Raw genomic sequence first — 22,515 nt, 5'->3', positions numbered from 1 at the left:
CTTCCTACGCCGCCATTTTGTTGTTGGTCTACGAGATGCGAACGGGCACAATACGAAAATACGGTGTTGCAATGATAACTGTCTCACCATGTTAACAGCTGGGATTCAGACTGACGACTGATGCTTGCCAGGTCGAACACGAGCAGGCTGCTTGCAAGGTCAAGAACTATGTGCGATCCTCCCATATTGCAGCTTACGTATCGGAGAGTAAAAGTGACACTTCGACGGTCTTAGTTTATATGAGACATCCTGTAGTTTGTGAAACGAATTGTATGCAAGCTGTAGTATCAGGAAATTCAATTGCAATATAAAAAGAAATATCCGCTGTTGTGAAGTATGTTTGTGAACACAGAAGTTTCTGTTGGTGAAAGGATCTACGAGACGGGTCTGCATGGATATCTACCCAACAGCTAGGTTTCCAACGTCCAGGTTGAATAAGACAACAGGTTAACGTAAATAGATAAATGAATACTGGATTAAAGCCACTATATTTATTTAACGAACCCAAGTTTTCAGCCGAATTGCATTGGCCTTCGTCAGGGCATTTTAAGTTCTGCTTCCGACAGTGAGCAAAGAAATTCAAAGAAACGTGGAAGCAGAACTTAACATGCCCTGATGAAGGCCAATGCAATTTGGCTGAAATCTCGGCTTCATTAAATAAATATAGTGGCTTTAATCCAGTATTCATTTATTTATGTATTTACGTTAATACAATGAGCCACGAAAACAACCTACGTTCATTACTAAGACAACAGGTTGTTATCATTATACATGTAAAAACTGGATACTATTCTTTATTATAGTGGATCAACAGAACGTAGCCATCGTAGACACGCTGAAAACTGATGTTTGTACTGTAATATACATTTACATCTTCTACAATTCCCACAGTACAAAAATACTTTAAAGTTATCATATGAATATTTCCATAAACAATGGGATTTGTGCCTCCTAACACATATAATAGGGCCCAAAATTAGATATTCCGTTATTAATAGAAATGATGAAGTTTCAAAATTCGCATGTAATGCCTCATAAATAGAGATGGATTGCAAGCGTGCCCGAATAAAATTATGGTCCTGTATTATTAAAGTAATAGTCAAGTGTAGCATGTTCACAAATTACTTCTACTTATCTCTGTCCACGTGACGTATCGAGAATATTACAGTTGGGAAGGAATGTCCATAAATTTGAACGATAAGAAAACTGAATGGAATTTTATTATTTGACGACTTCATGAACATCAACGTAATATACTCTTCTTATCCTTCTTCTACCATTTTTCCACACATCTGGGGTAGCGGGTGCGAAATGTGGAGGACATGTGGATTTCGCCTTGTTTTACGGGCGGATGCCCTTCCTGACGCCAACCCTATATGGAGGGATGTAATCACGTGTTTCCATGGTGGTTGGTAGTGTGATATATTGTCTGAATGGGACAAACACAAACATCCAGTCTCCGAGTCAGAAGAATTAATCAGACGCGATTATATCCCCCCGACCCGGCCGGGAATCGAACCCGGGACCTTCTGAACAGAAGGCCTCAACGCTGACTATTCAGCCAAGGAGTCTAGCCATCAGCGTAATACACTAATGATATACTTATGCGCAATGCAAAGAGGGGGTTAAATCTAAACGGTAATGTTAATATTCTAAAACAAAAAAACGGAACAACGGGTTAAAATATTATCTTGAGAGTTTAATTTCAGTGTAACATTAGAAACACGTCCACGTCATAATTTTTCCTTTCTTTTCGAAAAATACTATTTGTCAGCAGCTGATATTCATCGCCGAAGTGTAAACGGTCATCAGTTGGAAAAGGAAATACAGTGTGGCCACACTCTTCGTTTTTTATTTGAAGTTTAGACGACTGAACACGTTTGGTAACTGCATCTTGTATTTCTATTATGAATAATTTGGTACAATCATGATCATGACTACGCATCATTTCAGTCCTGCATACATGAGACTTGAGACTTGTTCGCCACCCTCCTTAGAAATACACAGAGCAGTTTTTGAACAAGTTCTACTTCAAATTACTGCACTCTCCTCTGAATTTCATTGAGCGACGTCGTCACTGGCCTTCTTAGCACGGCGGGCGAGGAGGGAATCCCGGCCAAAGATGTGTGACTTTTGAAAAATTAACGTCCCTGTAGTTCGTATTCCACGTAAAACTGGAAGTCCCGTGGTTATAATCACGATATCTACAGTCACGTAAAACTATAAACTAGATTCTTTAATTTAAAGTATGACACGAAGAATATGTCCACCCTAAATCTGGCTTTATATTCTAAAACCTCCTTAAGCTATTAATAGTGCTGTTACATCAGCCGAAGCATTATGCCATCCTATCAAAGCCAGTGTGGAATTCATTGTTTGGGAAAACGTAAGATCTTGAATTTTCATGAGAAAATCAGTAATCTCTTATAGTGAAATGAAATGTCGTATGGCTTTTAGTGCCGGGATATCCCAGAACGGGTTCGGCTCGCTAGGTGCAGGTCTTTCTATTTGACACCCGTAGGCGACCTGTGCGTCATGATGACGATGAAATGATGATGAAGACAACACACACATCCAGCCCCCGTTCCATTGGAATTAACCAATTAAGATTAAAATCCATCCGCCTCTGTGGTGTAGTGGTTAGTGTGATTAGCTGCCATCCCCGGAGGCCCGGGTTCGATTCCCGGCTCTGCCACGAAATTTGAAAAGTGGTACGAGGGCTGGAACGGGGTCCACTCAGCCTCGGGAGGTCAACTGAGTAGAGGGGGGTTCGATTCCCACCTCAGCCATCTTGGAAGTGGTTTTCCGTGGTTTCCCACTTCTCCTCCAGGCAAATGCCGGGATGGTACCTAACTTAAGGCCACGGCCGCTTCCTTCCCTCTTCCTTCTCTATCCCTTCCAATCTTCCCATCCCCCACAAGGCCCCTGTTCAGCATAGCAGGTGAGGCCGCCTGGGCGAGGTACTGGTCATACTCCCCAGTTGTATCCCCCGACCCAGAGTCTGAAGCTCCAGGACACTGCCCTTGAGGCGGTAGAGGTGGGATCCCTCGCTGAGTCCGAGGGAAAAACCGAACCTGGAGCGTAAACAGATTACGAACGAACGAAGATTAAAATCCCCGACCCGGCCGGGAATCGAACCCGGGACCCTCTGAACAGAAGGCCAGTCGGACATCTCTTATAGCCATTCAAAAACATGGATGGCGTGATACGTTTATTTAGACGTAATTCTTTGCCTGCTGACACGACATCCATGGTACGGTCAGAGACGACTACGGGGAGTGTTTCCGCCACCGTTAGGAGGCACCAGAAACAGTGAGGTGCAGTAATCTCCTTCTTGCCGAGCGAACTGGCTGCGTGGTGTAGGCCGCGAAGCTGTAAGTTTGCACTCGTGAGTTGCTGGGTTCGGATCTCACCATTGGCAGCCCTCAGCATGGTTTTCACACCAGACAAACATTAGGCAGAACCTTAAGTCCACGGCCGCTATATTCCCAGCCCTAGTTCTCTCTTCTCCCGTCGTGGTCGCGAAACTATCTGAGTTAGCTGACGTTAGGATGTTTACAGGTCTTTAATGGTTGCAGCGAAGATATTGTGGTATTTACTCAATATGATAAGTGAATATGGATATGTTTTTGGGCTGGAAATCCATCTGAAATTGGCTTCATCAATTTCCTGTCACCATTGTAACCCTGGCAAGCAGTTTTCACCTATGTATACTAGGTCAGTATCTTCATCTTCTCATTGTGCGCCCTCGTCCTGTAACTAAGAGCTTGAGAAAATTTCGTTTCAAGTGAACCTCTTCTAGTCCTCAGTCCAGCATTAAAATCCTGGAGCTGGCTTTAAAACAAGCCAGAGCCTTGGAATAAGAGACTGGCACGACACCTCTCTACCACAAGGATGGTTAATAATAATAATAATAATAATAATAATAATAATAATAATAATAATAATAATAATAATAATAATAATAATAATAATAATAATTCTCCAGAAAATGGTCCCACGAGATAAAATGGAATGTGCATTCAGAGGAGAATAGCGGACCTCTACTCATTAGCTGACAGGTTCACTGATGCCGTACGGAAGAGACGCCTGAAAATTCTATGGCCATATCTATAGAATGTACAGCGACAGACTCGCCAAAAGATTATTTAAAGTAATCAACTCAAAGAAGGTCAAAATAAACTGGCTAAAAGAAACTAAGGTGGACCTCCTGAAATGAATATCACGGACATCATAGAAGATCGTGGAGGCTTTAGTACAATAATAGTCAAGCACGAATTCATGGAGAAACCTAAGAATAAAACTGGTAGGAAGTGGTCCACAGAACGTAAGATGCAACACAGTGCATTCATCAAGAGATCTTTGGAGGATGTATGCATGTTTAGTCATCAGCCCGAAGGCTGGTTGGATCCTCAACAGCTCCGCCATCAGCTGTCATAGATGGCCTAGGCATCGCTGAAGAGGCGTTCTAGGGAAATGAGGAGTGAGGTAGTTTCCCGTTGCTTTCCTCACTGAACCAGAAGTTGCTATTACATATCAGTCTGCCAAGCCCACTGAAATGCATGCACCAACCGACCCTATGAGCAATATCTTCACACCATTCATAGCAGGGACTGGCTGCAGAAGAAATGGCATTACTAGCATCACTCATACCTCAGTCACTTTCATTTTGTCAAAGCTAAGGATAAAGCTGAGACAGATCAATGAAAGTAACAAAATTGCTCTAGCCTATACCAGAAGACATAGTGCACTGTAAACACTATGTCCTGCCAGCAAAGGCAAACTTTGGAGGATAAGAAGGCGAAAACCATCAGGGCAGCGAACAAGTTCAAACGCGCTCTTTGAATGGGCATAACAAAGAAAGAAAGAAAGGAAGAAAGAAAGAAAAAGGATGATGCCCTAGTATGTGTCTCGCATGAAGGCGGGAAACCACCGAAAACCATACTGAGGGCTTCCGATGGTGACATCCGAACGCAGCATTTTACGAGTGCAAAATAATCTTATATTTACGAGGTCCAGAATGTCTTTCACTTTCACACAATTCATTATCCTTACCATTCTTTTGTGAACAAACTAATTTTTACTTCGATTCAATGGAATTCTTTATCTCCTCTGTGAAGAATGCATTATCTGTATCCTCAACAACGAAAAAGTATCTCTACTAGTTCCGAGGTCTTTTAAGCCCTCAAACATATCCATGATTCTATGTTTATCCGTGTAGTGGAGAAAATATTTTAGATGTAGTTTTCATCAAACGTCTAAACTTAACTCCCTGAATTGGAAAAAATTGTGGTGAAAGCTACATCTAAAACTAATCACATTTACAGACAAGTGATACTTTCACATTCTTAATTAGACAGATAGGTGAGTAGCTACTCACCAGAGAGACAAGGTCCCCAGTGTTTGAGATACAGCTCGTCGCTAAATCCTCTCTTAGCTGCCTCCTTATTCAGTTGACACACGGAGTCGTAAGTCCTGTTGTCTGAACCACAAGCTGGCTGTAGCTCTTGACACACACACATCGCCTCTGGCTCGTCCTGAAACAGAACACACCACGTTAACCTTCCACCCTGAAGGAAGTCCATTCTGTTTGTGTACCCAGTCCTCAGAGAAGACGGACCGCTTCCATGGCGGGCCACACAGTGATAACCGAATGTAGTATAACATTTTAATCAGAGAATAGTCACATGGCCATGAATTACAGTGCAAAATCGCAGTATAAACAGTTTTTATATCGCAATGACTATACATGTCGTTTCAAGACATCTGAAATACTATTAAATTAATACAATTAATACGAAAGAAAGTACAACACATTGGCCGCAAAATATCTCTTTCTGACGCTGTAGAGCAGGCTACAAATAAAATGCTAAAATATCTGAGAGTTCAGTTAATAGAGTATAATGCAGTCTTGTAGTCTTATGTAACTGCCTCCTTGTTCAGTAATTCCTGTTGTCTGAACCACAGTAGCTCTTGACCTATCTATTGGTAAGACCCCCAACTAGAGTCTGGTTCCAGTGTATGGGACCCTCATCAGGATTACTTGATTCAAGAACTGGAAAAAGTCCAGAGAAAAGCAGCTCGATTTGTTCTGGGTGATTTCTAACAAAAGAAAAATGTGCTGGGAAAACTTAGGAGAGAGGAGACGAGCTGCTCCACTAAGTGGTATATTGCGAGCTGTCAGTGGAGAGATGGCGTGGGAGGACATCAGTAGACGAATAAGTTTGAGTGGTGATTTTAAAAGTAGGAATAACGTTGGAATTCAAGAAGACAAATTGGAAAAAAATATTCGTTTATAGGAAGGGGAGTTAGGGATTGGAATAATTCGCCAAGGCAGATGTTCAATGAATTTCCTAATTCTTTGCATTTATTTAAAAAAAAGACTAGGTAAAAACAGATAGGGAATCTGCCACCTGAGCGACTGCCCTGAATATAGATCAATTGATTGATTGATTGATTGATTGATTGATTGATTGATTGATTGATTGATTGATTGATTGATTGATTGATTGATTGATTGATTGATTGATTGATTGATTGATTGATTGATTGATTAATTGATTGATTGATTGATTGATTGATTGATTGATTGATTGATTGATTGATTGATTGATTGATTGATTGATTGATTGATTGATTGATTGATTGATTGATTGATTGATTGATTGATTGATTGATTGATTGATTGATTGATTGATTGATTGATTGATTGATCCAGCTGTGAAGCACTCTCTGCTTTCAATTATTATTATTCTTCCTCTTCTTTCCGCGGATCTTATCTCCGTACCTTTAGCATATTCCAGTATATAAACGGTATTTCAACTACTTCATGGGTCTTACTAAAATGTATGGTAACATCCACTGGAATTCCAGTTTTACATGTAATCCGAACCACATGGAAATGATATATTTAAAAATCCACGTATATTAGTCAGGGTTCGAACTATGTCCGCAGTGTTAGGAAGCCATCCACCCCTCTTGGATGTATATCCTCCGATAAGTAACACTATAATCGCATGGTGACATGGCTACAAAAGTGCCATACATGTACCTTCACAGTTATTGTAAAAGTTACCTGACTATGATTAATAATAACATGGTTGACCTATTTATTTATGTACTTATCCAGCTCTGAAGGACAGTTTGCTACGCATTCGCCTCCTGTACACAAAGCTGAAGGATCAATTCTTGATACTATCGGAGACAATATTGTTAAGATGCAATGGAACCGTGTCTGCCTTTTAGAACTCAATTCCGACACCCTGGTGTATGTTAAGAAGATAGTACTGCAGTTGGATGAGTGTTTTACGGGTTTAGTATTATTATCGTGATGTCTTGATCCTTCTACAATACTGTTCCTGTGCTAGGGTAACTGCTCATTTAATGAATACCACATGGTAAAACTACCAGACCAGCTGATCTCACTTTGCCGCCAGTGCTCAGTGCAGTACGTATGGGCGGAAGCAGCAAGTCCCTATCTAAAGTGCATACTTGACTGAAGATGTAAACGACCTCTGCACAGCCACTTGTTTGTAAATTGCTCAAACAAATGACGTTACAGCTCTTCGTCACGCTTGTGAATTAGAGGGTGGAGGCCATAGCTGGTTACAACAACACCGTCTTCAAGGTTCTGATAGATATTCTCGTATTGTTCTTCTTGTTTGTTATTTATAGTCTATTATGTACATGTCCAGTAGCGGCGATTGGGAATTAGAAATGGGGTGAGGTGGGGGGGGGGGGAGGGCAAAAACTGTACAACAACAAATGGTACCCGGGTTTGGGGGATATAGTGAAAGGAGGAGGGGAGGGGCATATATATATATATATACATTAAAACTGAAAAAAAAAAAGCTAAAAATATTGTAAGTTTTCTTATGTTCTCTGAACGAATTTCGAAAGAGGTGAAGGTTGACAGTTCACCAACTTAAATGCAACAATAATAGGTGATATTTTTTATTCAATACTATACAATAAAACTTTCACCAAAGGAACAATATTACACATGCATTACAATTAAATAGAAGTACGGCGTGATTATAAAATTAAATCATTTAGTATTTGACTACACACTAAGAAACTAACAGACACTAAAGAGACTGCCAGACTGACGAATGCGCGTGGCAAGCGGATGAATCATACCTCAGTGTCCATGACTTTGGCAAAAATATACCCCTGCTACCCTTCCTCACAGCACATGCAAACTCATTTTCTTCGCAAGCCAAGTATCGACTAATTGCCGTGGCGCTATACAAATCGGTTAGTCGCGATGAACCACACATTTTGTGCAAATTTCCGCTAATAATTGTGTTTATAATTAGAAAAAATAATGGAAAGAATTAGATAAGACAGCAGAGCTTGTACAATTTTTTTAAAAAATAATTCCTATAATTGCTAGTTTCAGCCTGGTAAAATGGAATAAAATTGTAATGTTTTCTCCAGAAAGCGGGGGACGGGCGACTGCCCCCCTTGCCCTACCTATAACCGCCGCTACTGTTAACATGTCAATTTTATCGCAGTGTATCCACATGCACGGAACAAATCACAGTATAAATTTTTGTATGCTAACATTCCAGTAAACAGGACAAAGTAATTGTTTGGTACATTGATAATTCATATAAACTTTTTCAACTCGTCCCAGTTATTTCTGGGGTCGTTGCAGCCACCCAGGCTCATTTTGGTTTTGGACGAGGGTTTAAGGCCGGATGCCCTTCCTGACGTCACGTGATTCCTGAGATGAAAATCTCGACCTGCGATTGACCGGGATTCCAACCTCAGCCTTCCGGGTGGGAAGCCAGCAGCTAAGCCACTGAGCTGATCACACCCCCTATATTGATAATTCATGTGATTGTATAACTATTCCACGAAATTTGACGGTAAATGTAATTTGTCAAAAATGCAGATAAGAGTTAAGATCCTTCAGAGCACGTATGCACTTGACCTATTTTTATTTCACCTACTAGACCATAAGGCGGCATAAAATATACTCCATTATATGCTTTCGATCATTCTTCTTCTTCTCCTTTCCGGGGACCCTATCTCCGTTCCTTTAGCATATTCCAGTGTAGAAACGATATTTCAACTCCTTCATGTATCTTACTAAATGTATAAGTCCACCATTTTTTCTTAGGTTGATCTTCAGTTGAATGCTGGTTTTTACCCTCCACAGATCGTCATTCGACATCATTCACCCACTTCACATTCATGATTTGCTGCAGGCTCTGGTTTGTGAGTACTTTTAGTTTATTTGATATATACATACCACATTCCGGGGAGTGAAGTTAAGAAGTTGCCACAGATATACAAACTTTCTTGGAAAACTCTTAATGACATTCTGAGTTGTGGTCGCGTCTTTTCATATTATAGTGGTGGCGGAGATTATTGTTTTAAGAGGACGTAGAACTAGGCAACCATCCTCTATTTAATATTGCATTTTAGTACTCTGCCTTATATGTTCGGTGACCATAGAATCAGTTATGAAGATAGACCCAACATAGGCTATTACGAAGGCCACGCTGAGCAAAGCCATTTATTTGAGAAGAGTCGTTAATATCTAACAATAGTATCCTAAAATATAAATCTGATAATGCCCTGATTGAGGAGGTGTGAATTTATTTATTTATTTATTTATTTATTTATTTATTTATTTATTTATTTATTTATTTATGTATTTATTTAACGCAGTAAAAAAAGACATGAAAATAATAACAGAAAATACGTAATATTTCCATTTTTTGAAGCAAAATTCAAGAGATAAACCTGGATGTACTTCAAAACAAATAAACGAATAAAAATATTTTCGTCAAAAGATTTTACATATCAGTGCGAAAAAGAAGTGTGTCTAGGTTATTCTCAATGGCCAAGATGAGGCACACCAATTTCGTATCGTTGGCTTGCTGCACGCTAAAGAATTCTTGCGGGACAACATTTCGTCACACTGGAGTCTCTTAAAATACGCGTATGTGTATAGCAATTGCCCGCCTGGTGGTCATGATCGTTAAGGCGTCAAGTCTATATGGTGTGACACCGTGGTTAACCGGCTCGAGCTCGAGTCCCATTGGTCGAATAAATGGCACCATCAGAATGATGGCCGGCGGGGTAGGAGAGATGGTGGCACACAATTTCTAATCACTAGATTGCGTGCCAAAAGCCTGGATTAAATTCCAAACCTGTGCGCAGTGTTCATATGGTGTGAGGACATATGCCGCTATTGATGCCGATTCGTCCGACGGATGGAGGCGTGAATCCTTGAGAAGACCCCTTGGTGCTATTGGCTATGTGCCGGCATCGGGTTTCACCCTCTCCCTACTATCATATATCATGTTATTCATTTCTTCTCATTAACTCCTCTGATGAGGTCGACGTTAGGAAAGGCATCCGATCGTAAAAACTTGCTACGCAGAGTTATCTCATATATATCAATTGAACGGGCATGAAACATAAAATAGTATTATTCAGACTAAGAACTGTGAACAGACACAAATCACACAAGAAGGCAGATACTGTATATAAACTACAAGTATCGATTCTGTAAAAGATTTACTACATTATTCGAGTAAATGAATAACAGATAATGTGCTTTGTTCATCTTAGGTGGGTGGGAATGAATATGTCACATTACTTTATTTCAATTTCTTCCCTCTTATACCCCCGACCAGGGTCAACCCTCTCCCCATTTTTTCCCCTTATCGTCGTTCTCTCTATTTCAAACAATTGAGTCCATTCTCTTCTCTATGTGCCAGAGTTTTAATACTTAAAATAGCTATGTTCTGTGCTGTAGATCCTACTGACACGGGGATATATCAAACTTTAGCTCTACCGGGCGAGTTGGCCGTGCGCGTAGAGGCGCGGGGCTGTGAGCTTGCATCCGGGAGATAGTAGGTTCGAATCCCACTATCGGCAGCCCTGAAGATGGTTTTCCGTGGTTTCCCATTTTCACACCAAGCAAATGCTGGGGCTGTACCTTAATTAAGGCCACGGCCGCTTCCTTCCAACTCCTAGGCCTTTCCCATCCCATCGTCGCCATAAGACCTATCTGTGTCGGTGCGACGTAAAGCCCCTAGCAAAAAAAAATAACTTCAGCTCTAAGTAATATTTATATCAATAATGCAGTTTTACTGTTTGATTAAACACACCATGATTTAGTGTTGGTGTTTACATCAGGCTAGCTGTTGTGCCCATCGCTGACATCACAGCACACCTCAACTAACACAGCTCAGTCAGTCTAATGATATTGTTGATCATTTCTGGGGACTTAAGACACTGCAGGCCATCACATATTGTTTTCTTCCGCCTCGGCATTGGGTATCCGAGGTCTAGCGAGTCTTCCATTTCCCTGCCCCCCCCCCCTACCCCCCTACATGATACATATGGTACTGTATGCGGCAAAACAAACGACACAAAAATGTTTGCTTATCGTCTGTCCACGTTTTCTTAGCAACGAAGTATTTATTTATCGGACATATTGTGAATTCAGTGTTGTTTTAATTTATGCAATTGTAGTTCGCACAAGAGAGAAGAAGGTGTTTATCGTGGAACATTTTTTCCATTTATCCGGAGTGAGGCGTCAGAATGGACCGAGTTTATTTCACGTTAAAGAACAGTGCGGGGAGAGGTTTAATGAGAAGGCTCTAAATAACAGAACAATGTTAGCTGTCGTTGACAAGTTCCGTCATACGGGATCAGTCTTAAGTCAACGAAAGGGGACAACAGGGTGCCGAAGAACAGTCACCCCAAACGAGAGTCATGGATGACTTCTCCAACAGGCGTTACAAACCCTAAAGCGCAGTCTACGACGAATATCGCCGAATTTCGGTTTGAGTGATAGGTCTGCTTGGTGGACGATTAAAGATCTGGGTGGAATTGCATATCACATTCAAGTTGTTCAGCGTTTAACAGATGAGCAAGCCCAATTACAGTATTGCAGTCGAGTGTTATCGATGATATATGAGGATCCAGCTTTCTTCTACAACTTATGGTTTTTAGATGAAAGCCTTATTCACCATGATGGCTATATCAACCGACAAATAATGTAACTCGTTTTTAGTCTCTGAACGGTCTGATGTCGTTATACAGAAACCACTACACAGTGGCCCTTATACCGTCATGGAATATTGGGCCCTTATTTCGTCGAGGATGCTGCATGGAATCGAAGAACAGTGAACTGGGCAGTCTATAGAGACTGTATTATTACCCCATTCGTGTGAGATTTGCGCCGTTTTTTGTAACGCCAGAGACTTACCCCTCCAACAACAATGGAGGCAACAAGTTAGAGGTACGGTCCACACTGCGGGAGAGACACTACAGCAGCGACATTTCGGAAATCTCCTAATTTCTCGCGGAACTCCATTCTCGTACCCATCCTGTCCCCCCGATCTCATGCCTTATACACGGGGCATGTTGAAAGAATCAGCGTTCAAGGCAGATGACTCACATCTACCAGCGCAATTAATAGTTAAACTGCAACAGCCACGGAAAGTGATATTTTACATTACGAGTGAGAGTGAATGACATTTCGAAACGAGTAACGTAAACTGGCTGTTGCATGTAATGTATGTCATACTAAGGTGAATTTACTTATTTTAAATTAGATATTTAATTATAACAATCTTGACGCGTCGTCACGCAAATCATCCATGTTTGACTCGTGTAGTGACGTTTCTTTGTTTTGCTGTAAGTATGTTGCTGAGAAAGATACAAGAGGTGTGCTCATTTAGTTATGTGGTAATAAAACATCAATATGTTATATGAAGCAGTGAACAGTCCACAAAGCTACCAGGGTCGTAAACATGATCCCTGGATTAATAAATGTAACATGAAATGTATGATGTTCTGCAATACACTGTATGCTATATGTATCTGTTCGCTAGCTGCTTTACGTCGCACCGACACGGTAGGTCTTATGGCGACGATGGGATAGGAAAGGCCTGGGGGTGGGAAGGAAGCGGCCGTAGCCTTAATTAAGGTACAGCCCCCGTATTTGCCTGGTATGAAAATGGGAAACCACAGAAAACCATCTTCAGGGCTGCCAACAGTGGGATTCGAACCCACTATCTCCCGGATGCAAGCTCACAGCCGCGCGCTCCAAACCACACAGCCAGCTCGTCCGGTATAAATGTATCTGTAGGAAATGGATTAAGCTACACATTAGTCAGTATTGTGATAATAGCAGATTACTTGAGCTGGTCCGACTCGTTGGGTGAATGGTCAACATACTGGCCTTCGGTTCAGAGGGTCTCGGGTTCAATTCCTGGCCGGGTCGGAGATTTTAACCTTCATTGTTTATTTCCACTGGCTCGGGGGCTTTGTATTTGTGTTGTCCCCAACAACCCTGCAACTCACACAGCACACACAACACAATCCTTCACCACAATAACACGCAGTTACCTACACATGGCAGTTGCCACCCACCCTCATCCGAGGGTCTGCCATACAAGGGCTGCACTCGGCTAGAAATAGCCACACAATTTAAAAAAAAATGCCGAGACGCCATATTTTGCTGTAGATGGGTGCGGAACTACAATGCTGCAATCAGGCGGAGAAACAATTCGACAAGATTAAGTTAGATGTTCTCTTATTCATAATCCCTCTGACTATTTATGTTTACGTTAATGTGAAGCGGAGTTCAAAAAGGCAGTGCGGAAAGCACTTACTCTACGGTAAAGTGTCACTTTCCGTCCTCTTTTGAGTGCGAGAATAAGGCAATTACATCATAGTATGAAGTAACATTTCAGTGTCGTTTGTTATTCCTGGTGCTTCACGTGACCGAGCCTTCACGTTTTCGTTCAAATTGCCGATGAACAGTATTGTCATGACACTGTTGCTCAATGTTGATGGACTTAGCACAAAAATCTAACTTCGTGAGTATCTCCATTATCATAGTTCGTACGGTATAAAATTCTGTGTGTTAGGTCATTAGCCCGAAGGCTAGTTGGATCCTACCAACTGTTATGTGGTGATAGAAAAACCATAAAAACCAATGGCGGTGCCAAAATGAGGTAGTTTGCCATTGCTTTCCTCACTCGATCAGATACTACTATTGCAGCCCTACTGGCCCTATGAGAACTAGTTTTCATAACACTCGGACGCATTAGTGGTGCCCCGAATGTCATTACTCAGCACTACCCAGAAGGTACCATACTGTCATAGCCATGAATGAGACCGGGACTTCGGTGGAAGCTATATTTTGCTCTGGCCTGTGCCAAGAGACAGATGAGAAGGTACCGCATCTGTAAAGAAATAGCAATAGGTGGGGTAAAAATATTCATGATAATGTTATTGTTTTTTTACGTCTCACTAACTACTTCTGACGGTTTTCGAAGACGCCGAAGTGCCGGAATTTTGTACCGCAGGACTTATTTTACGTGCCAGTCAATCTAACGACACGAGGTTGACGTATTTGTGGGCCTTCAAATACCACCGGACTCAGCCAGGATCGAACCTGCCAAGTTGGGGTCAGAAGGATAGCGTCTCAACCGCCTGAGCCACTCAGCCCCGACGTAAAAGAATGTACCAGATATAAGAGATTGCACATTGGATTCTCTTTAGAAAGCACTAGTACTTCCGTATGTATTTGGAAGTTTGTGAAATTAATCGTGAATATCCCCGTTATTATTAGTCTCACGTTAAAATATAATCAATCGAAAACCAAACTTTTCAAAGCTTCGACTATGTTTAGCTTTTCGATTAAATTAATGTTAACGGAGAAATGTTTCTTTTCCTGTTTTAGCACCTTAATGCTACACCACTATGTACTAATGACGTACTATCCTAGAATTTAAATACCGAGTTACGACAATTTCCGTTGGGTCACTTTCCCGTGATAGTGTCACAAGCAAGCAAACAATCAAACAAATAAATAGCAATTGAACTTATCCAGTTTTCTGTTTTTGTATACCTAACCCAAGATAAATACAAAATACAGTATGAGGCAACAATTTTAACTGTACGAACTTATCATTTTATTTATATAGCTATTTTTAGATTAAGCTTATTTATCTTTTATTTTGAAATCATTGCGTTTCACATCCATTGTTGACACTACATAATACGGCTCAAAAGGCCTCCTTAGATTTATGAGCTTGATAGCAACAAACATAATTATTGTGCTTTTTAAGATCTCCTCTAACAATTAATCATTAATTCATTATAATAATTTAATTCTCTGTGAAACTGTGCTTTCAAGAGTCATTGATAATGATAGGGCACGAGACTATCGACAACATTGCCTTCATACCCGCTTGACTGTTCCGGAAGAGCACAGACCTCCGTTGTGTTTTCTTCTGGGCAGACAGACACTCCATGATAAATATAAATTCTCCGCTTATCTGCTCCAGATTCGCGACCTCACTTACGTCATTATGACCCCACATCAAACAACATCCACGGCCGAGCAAAAGTCTTCCTCCAATCTGAGCAAGCAGAGACAAGCCAAGCGCTTAATGGACTCTAATTTATGAAGCGCACTTCCAGGGAAGGAAGGGAACATCCATTTCTATTAGCAGCCTAGTTTTATAACCTGTGTCCATGATTTATTCATGTCATAAATACTATTTTTATATTGTTAACTTCCTATAAATTTACATTTAGGCTAACCAAGGAAAAAGTAACTCCAGCTTTGCTAAAAGTGATAAATAGAAAGTATTTTGAAAACATTCACAGGTTGTCAAAAGAGTAGCACATAAATCAGTAAGTCAATGGCCATATCAAGTTGAATACACCGGTCATCCGATCACCGCAGTTAAGCCACTTTGGACGTCGTCAGTACTTGGATGGGTGGCCGCTTGGGAACACCACGTGCCGTTGGCTCAATTCCCTTCCCTTTGCTTTAGAAGTATCTCACTTCTCATTTCCCAAAAATACCTCCTCATTGACGCCTAGGTCATCTATGGGAGCTGTTGAGGATCAAACCAGCCTTCGGACTGTTCAATGTGTTTTTCAGTGGAAATATTATTTGCAGAATATAAGTGATTAAATGTGTTATACTTCCTAAATAAATTGGTATCCGACATCTGCAACACAGATATTATTAAGAACAAAAGATTTGCAGCTCATTGTTGTAATCGGCTTGCGGGCAATTTTTGTGCTGAGTCATAAACATCGGTATTCCCTTTTCCGAGTATTGAAAGATTTCTAACTGAAAATTCCCTATCATTCGAAATTAAGTAGACTGGGCACTGATATATGTTTCACAGATGTTATTTAGTGGTAGTGGGTAAGACAGGACGCATTTGAAGAGGGGAGTAAATGTCTGGTGCGGGATCTTGAGCGACTACCTAATTGGACCACGTTACCTTCATTATCTTCAAAATGAACTTCCACTATTGCTAGAGGAGGTGCCACTGATCGACCAATTACGGATGTGGTTTCAACAGGACAGGACCCCACCTCACGGATCATACTAGTCGCTCGGAACCATCTTCATGCTTCATATCCTAATAAATGGATATGAAGGGGATGACCCGTTTCCTGACCCGCCGCATCACCTGATCTTACACCTCTTGACTTCTTCCTGTGGGTTCACTTAATGCAAGTAGCGTATGCACAGGAACCTGAAAATCCTGGTCCCCTTCGGCAACTGATCATGGAGGCATACCAAGCTGCTACACCTCACATGTTACAACGAGCAGTAATGTCTTTACAACGTCGTGCTGAAATCTGTGCAAACCAAGGTGGTCGGTCACATATCGAGCACTTGCTGCGCTGGATACCCTGCTTCCCACCTACAGGCCATCATGTCGTAGTCTAACCTGGCTACGTAACATCCAATAAAAACACTTTTCAGGACCAAATAAAAATTCACTCGGTGGAACAAGCAGGTATGTGGCCATGTCACATCCACTGCAAACGGCATAAAGCGAAAGAGAAAAGGTACCAGCCTGGGAATTTAATCTGTTTTCTAGCTGCTTGCCTCCACGATAGCAGCGATATTACCCACATTAGCTACGGATAACCGTGTCGTATAACTGCCACGCACGGAATCACTTGGTAGTCCTAATAGACACTCACGTTGTTGTTGCAATAATAGTTTCCATTGAACTACTACATGGTAGAAGCAGTGACTTAATTCCGAGGTCTATATCGGGCCATGGCTTACCAAGCGACCAATGATCAGCCCGAAGACCTGCAGATTCTGAGGTGTCGTGTGGTCAGTACGACGAATCCTTTCGGCCGGGGCCGCCTCTTACCATCAGGTAGCTCCTCAATTGTAATCACGTAGGCTGAGTGGACCTCGAACCAGCCCTCAGATCCAGGTAGAAATCCCTGATCTGGCCGGGAATCGAACCAGGGGCCTCCGGCTAAGAGACAGGCACACTACCCCTATACCGCGGGGCCGGCATAATAACTTTATCAGGAGGCTTACATCTTGATTCATTGATCTGCGTATTTTAAATTTTGGCAAATGGCCCTAGATCACAGAAATTGCTTGTTGTTTATTGTTTGTGTTCATCAAGAAATAAAATACGGAATGAGCCCCACATGAGCAATTCTGACCCCAATTATTCACTTTCGCTAAGTGTGAGTGATCCCAGATTTTTATTTCCAGTGGAGGATCCCCGATGTTTCATTTTGTGAATGAGCCCGGTTTTTTTATTTCCATGTGATGATCTCAGATGTATTGCGTATTCTTGGTTACGGATACACGATTCTAATAACTCTATGATATAAGAATTATAACCAATTACATTCCATGGTAGTATTATGAATATCACGACAATTTTTAGTTATCAATATATTTTGATCGGAAACAAAATATGCACATTTTGTCATTTTCATGCCTTGTTCAATTGGCCCTTTTTGTATTTCATTTTACATACATTTTGTTAGAGTTTGTTGATCACTTAGATGTGTGGAGAGGTATAAACTTAAACTGGGGCCATCTCTGCGTTTATATATACTACTCGAAGATAATTGATATGCCGAAATCGTACGACATGGAGTGTCCAATAGACTTTCTTTCCGCACTTCAAAAATCCGACTACCTCTGCCAGTTTGAACCCACTATCTTGGCAACCGGAGTCCGATACTCTACCACTGATCCACAGAGACAGCCAATGGAGCAAGGAGCAATAAGATGAAATTAACCATTATGCTGTCGAGAATAACTGTCTGAATCACGCTCGAGCCCTTGTCGCGAACAAGATCAGCAAGGTCAGCACTGCAGCTGTGACCTTTAGAGGTTATGAATGCATTACAAACTACATCAACAAACAAGATCTCAACTTAGTTCATTACCATCCAACAGACCACCACTGGTGGAGTTATGATGTCATTTTGAACTTTAGTAGGAATCGAAATACGCTGTAATTCACAAGTATTACAGAAACCTTGATCAGGAAGAAATTTTAGAGACGAGATTCAAAAGTCTTCTTATAAATCTCGTTGTTCCAACAAGCAGTAGAAGATAATGTATCTCAGATCACAGGAATGTATGGAATAAGACCTAAAATGGTGAAATATGGTGGGAAGGTAGGGATGAAATTGCTTCACAAAATAACATGATTAACATGAAATTTGAGTGAGGTACCTTCCGAATGCACGAAAACAGTAATAATGCACCTAGCTATAATCGAGGGAATAGGAAGACTAATTGCAACAACTATAGAGAAATTTCATTGATTCCAGCCAAGTTTCACTAGTATTTTAGGAGAAGAACGTGCTGCTTTTTTCTTTTCTTTCAAGTTGTTTTACGAGGTACCGACACAGAGAGGTCGTATGGCGACAATGGGATAGGAAAGGACCAGGAATGGGAAGGAATCGGCCGTGGCCTTAATTAAGATACAGCCCCTGCATTTGCCTGATGTGAAAATGGGAAACAAGGAAAACCATCTTCAGGCCTGCCGACAGTGGAGTTTTTAACCTACTATCACCCGATTACTGGATACTGGCCTCACTTAAGTGACTGCAGCTATCGAGCTCGGTAGAAGAAGGTGCGATCAATGATGGAGAGTAAATTGGATGAAAACCAGTAAGTACGGTTTCAGACCATAGAGATGCTGTCAGTATGTGTCGAGTAATTGAAAAATGCTACCAGAGGAAATGTCAGTTACGTTTATGTTTCGAATATCTAGAGAAGGCGTATGACAGAGTACCGAGGGGAACGATGTTCGCCGTACTAGGGGACTAAGGTATTAAGGGTAGATTATTAAAAGGAATCAAAATAATTAATGATGACAATTGGGCCGCAGTGAGAATTAACAGGAATGAGTTCTTGTTTCAAGGTCCGTTGCAAGGCTGTAATCCTTCACCTTTGTTGATCATATGGATGTCCGGCTACATGGTTAAATGGTTAGCGTGCTAGCCTTTGGACACAGGGGTCCCGGGTTCGATTCCCGGAAGGGTCGGGAATTTTAACCACCATTGGTTAATTTCGCTGGCGCGGGGGCTGGGTGTATGTGTCGTCTTCGTCATCATTTCATCCTCAAATCAAAAGACCTGCACTTGGCGAGCCGAACTTGTCCTCGGACACTCCCGGCGCTAAAAGCCATACGCCATTTCATTTCATTTCATCACATGGATCATCTACTGAAAGGTACAAAGTGGCAGAGAGGTATTCAGTTTGGTGGAAATGTAGTAAGGAGTTTGGCCCTTGCCTACGACTTGGCCTTAATGGCAGACTGTGCAGGAAGCAAGGAATATGATATGAAAATTAGCCTTTCTAAGGTTAATGATGTCAGTAGGTAAGAAACCTAAGCGAAGTGAATATCAGGTTCGGAATACAAAGCTGAAACACAAAGATTATTTCAAGTATTTAGGATGTGTATTCTCCCAGAATGGTAATATAGTAAGTGAGACTGAGTCAAGTTGCAGGAAAGCTAAATCAATGGACTCACAGTTGTGATCAATAGTATTCTGTAAAAAAGAAGTCAGCTCTCGGACGAAACTATCTTTACACCAGTCTGGATTCAGAGCAACTTCACGGGAGCGAAAGCTGGATGGACTCAGGATATCTTATGCATAAGTTAGAAGTAACAGATATGAAAGAAACAAGAATGATTGCTGGAGCAAACAGGTGGGAACAATGGCAGGACGGGACTTCAAATGAAGATATAAAGTCTAAGTTAGAAATGAAATCGACTGATGAAGTTGCACGCATAAACTGGCTTCGGCGGTGGGGTCATGTGAAGGGAATAGAGGAGGATAGGTTACCTAGGCCATGTTGGCTAAGAGAAACAGACAGAGCCCAAGACGACGATCGTTAGCCTCCGTTTTTAATGATATAAAGATAAGAGGTATGGGACTAAACCAGGCCACAAAGCTAGTTACAAATATAGGATTGTGGAGGCGTTTAATAAATTCTTCACAGAGGCTTGCAGACTGAACACTGAAAGGCATAAAAGCTTATAATGAAGATGGATGTATGTTAATATTTTGGTTCTAATTTGCATGTTTTTGCTCAGTCTCAAGAGAGAGATTAATTCATGTAAAACGTACGTATTAATAGAATTTCGGCTACACAGCGCTAATCTACACTCATGTTCCTAAAAACCAGAACACCTTGAAACACTAAAGATAGGAAGTTGATATTCACAGGACATGTGAATTAGTATGTTCTGAAGAAAAGATTAGCATTGGAACCATGTCGGCCCTCAGGTTTAAGGTCCACATCGATATCTCGGCACTCCACCACCGACTGGTAAACTGTGCCTGCGGCTGTCGTTGTAGCTGCAAACCGAAGGTAATGGATCAGTGTGACTTGAGCAGACGTGCAGGATGCCTTGCAGACGTATACGAGAACCGTACTGTCAAATGAGTTTGAAAGAGGGCGCATTATTAGTATGAGAGAACGTGATGCAACTATCCGGGAAATTGCTGCTCGGGCGAAGTGTGTCGGCAGTGCAACGAGTGTGTACAGAATGGTTCATAGAAGGGCATAGAACACGACGAGATGGTTCTCGTCGCCCCACACAGACCACCCCCCGAGAAGATCGACACCTCATCCGAACGGCATTGCAGGACAGATCTGCGTCCTCCTCGGCTCTGGCTCAAAAGTGGAACAGTGTAACACATCGTACACTATCAGGAGTGACAGTCCGTTGCCGTTTATTACGGTTTGGGTTACCGGCACGTCGTCCACTTTTCCGCCTACCTTTGAATAATGTGCATAAACATGCCAGACTACAATCGTGTATGGAACGACGTCAGTGGGGACAGAACAGACAGTGTTTTCGGACGAATCGAGGTTCTGTTTGTTTGAAAATGAGGCATCACATTGGCTGCATTCGCGCAAGACATACAGCGCCAACTCAAGGCCTTATGGTGTGGGGTGCTATTGGATACAACCAAAAATCACAGCTGGTGCATGTCCAGGGCACTGTGACTAGTTTGACCAAAGTGAATGACATCCTGCGACCCGTAGCCATACCCTTTCTGCACGACACCCCAGACGCCATATTCCAGCAGGATAATGCGCGACCACATGTTGCTGCACGAACACGTGTCTTCTTGTTGTCGCGGGACGTCAGACTGTTGCCCTGGCCCACTCGATCAACGGACTTGTCGCCAATCGAAAATGTGTGGGATATGGTGAAACGACGGGTGACCCATGGACAACCACCAAAGATGAACTGTAGAACCAGGTGAATGCAGCATGGATGGCTATACCCCAGGACGTCATTCGCGCATTATACGCGTAGATGCCATCACGCATGGAACAAGTTATCAGTGTCCATGGAGGACCCAGTGCCTGTTAGGCAACAGGACACATACTGAACCTAGGTGACTGAAATGCTAATCGTTTCTGCAGAATATACCAATGAGCATGTCTTGTGAATATGAACTTCCTATCGCTAGTGTTTCAAGGTGTTAGATTTTTATGAACACGAGTGTATACCTATTAATAAACACGTCGCATAATTTGAAAGATAATAATATTCTTATTTTGAGAACAAATATTGTCAATGGAAGATTGAACTTTCAAACCTCTTTTTCTCCGAAGTAGCCGGCCCCGTAGTGTAGGGGTAGCGTGCCTGCCTCTTACCCGGAGGTCCCGGGTTTGATTCCCGGCGAGGTCAGGGATTTTTACCTGGACCTGAGGGCTGGTTTGAGATCCACTCAGCCTACGGGATTAGAATTGAGGAGCTATCTGACGGTGAGATAGCGGCCCCGGTCTAGAAAGCTAAGAATAATGACAGAGAGGATTCGTCGTGCTGACCACGCGATAGCTCGTAATCTGTAGACCTTTGGGCTGAGCAGCGGTTGCTTGGTAGGCCAAGGCCCTTCAAGGGCTGTAGTGCCATGGGGGGGGGGGTTCTTCGAAGTAAGATTTTTAACCTAATGTGTTTCGCTTGGAAACGGTACATGTATAGTGTGTTCCGGGGAAAAAGCAATTTTTTTATTGAAAAAATGCATTTTGTCACTATTGTATCAGATTATTACTTGTACAATTTCTGTCATCGGCCGGGCTGGCCTTCTGAGCTCAAGTTGGTGGGTTCAAACCCGGCTCAGTTTGGTGGTATTTGAAGGGGCTCAAATACGTCAGGCTCGTGTCAGCAGATTTGATGCTTGTTGTTTAAAGGG

At 41.9% G+C, this 22,515-nt stretch overlaps 1 protein-coding gene and 1 pseudogene across 1 annotated transcript in view; one reads left to right on the top strand and one right to left on the bottom strand.

Annotated features, from left to right (window-relative positions):
- Positions 1–22,515, bottom strand: part of LOC136869155 (insulin-like growth factor-binding protein-related protein 1) — a 145,455-nt gene that overhangs the window by 42,641 nt on the left and 80,299 nt on the right. The window contains exon 2 of the mRNA XM_067144828.2: positions 5,381–5,537. Within this exon, the coding sequence (XP_067000929.2) occupies positions 5,381–5,537 (157 nt within the window). The remainder of the gene's footprint in view (positions 1–5,380; positions 5,538–22,515) is intronic.
- LOC136859423 (5S ribosomal RNA) lies at positions 15,689–15,804 on the top strand (annotated as a pseudogene).

Source organism: Anabrus simplex, chromosome 1 (genome assembly GCF_040414725.1).
Source record: "Anabrus simplex isolate iqAnaSimp1 chromosome 1, ASM4041472v1, whole genome shotgun sequence".
Classification (NCBI taxonomy): domain Eukaryota; kingdom Metazoa; phylum Arthropoda; class Insecta; order Orthoptera; family Tettigoniidae; genus Anabrus; species Anabrus simplex.
Note: the sequence above shows the minus strand (reverse complement) of the source record. Positions and strands in the feature narration are given on the sequence as shown.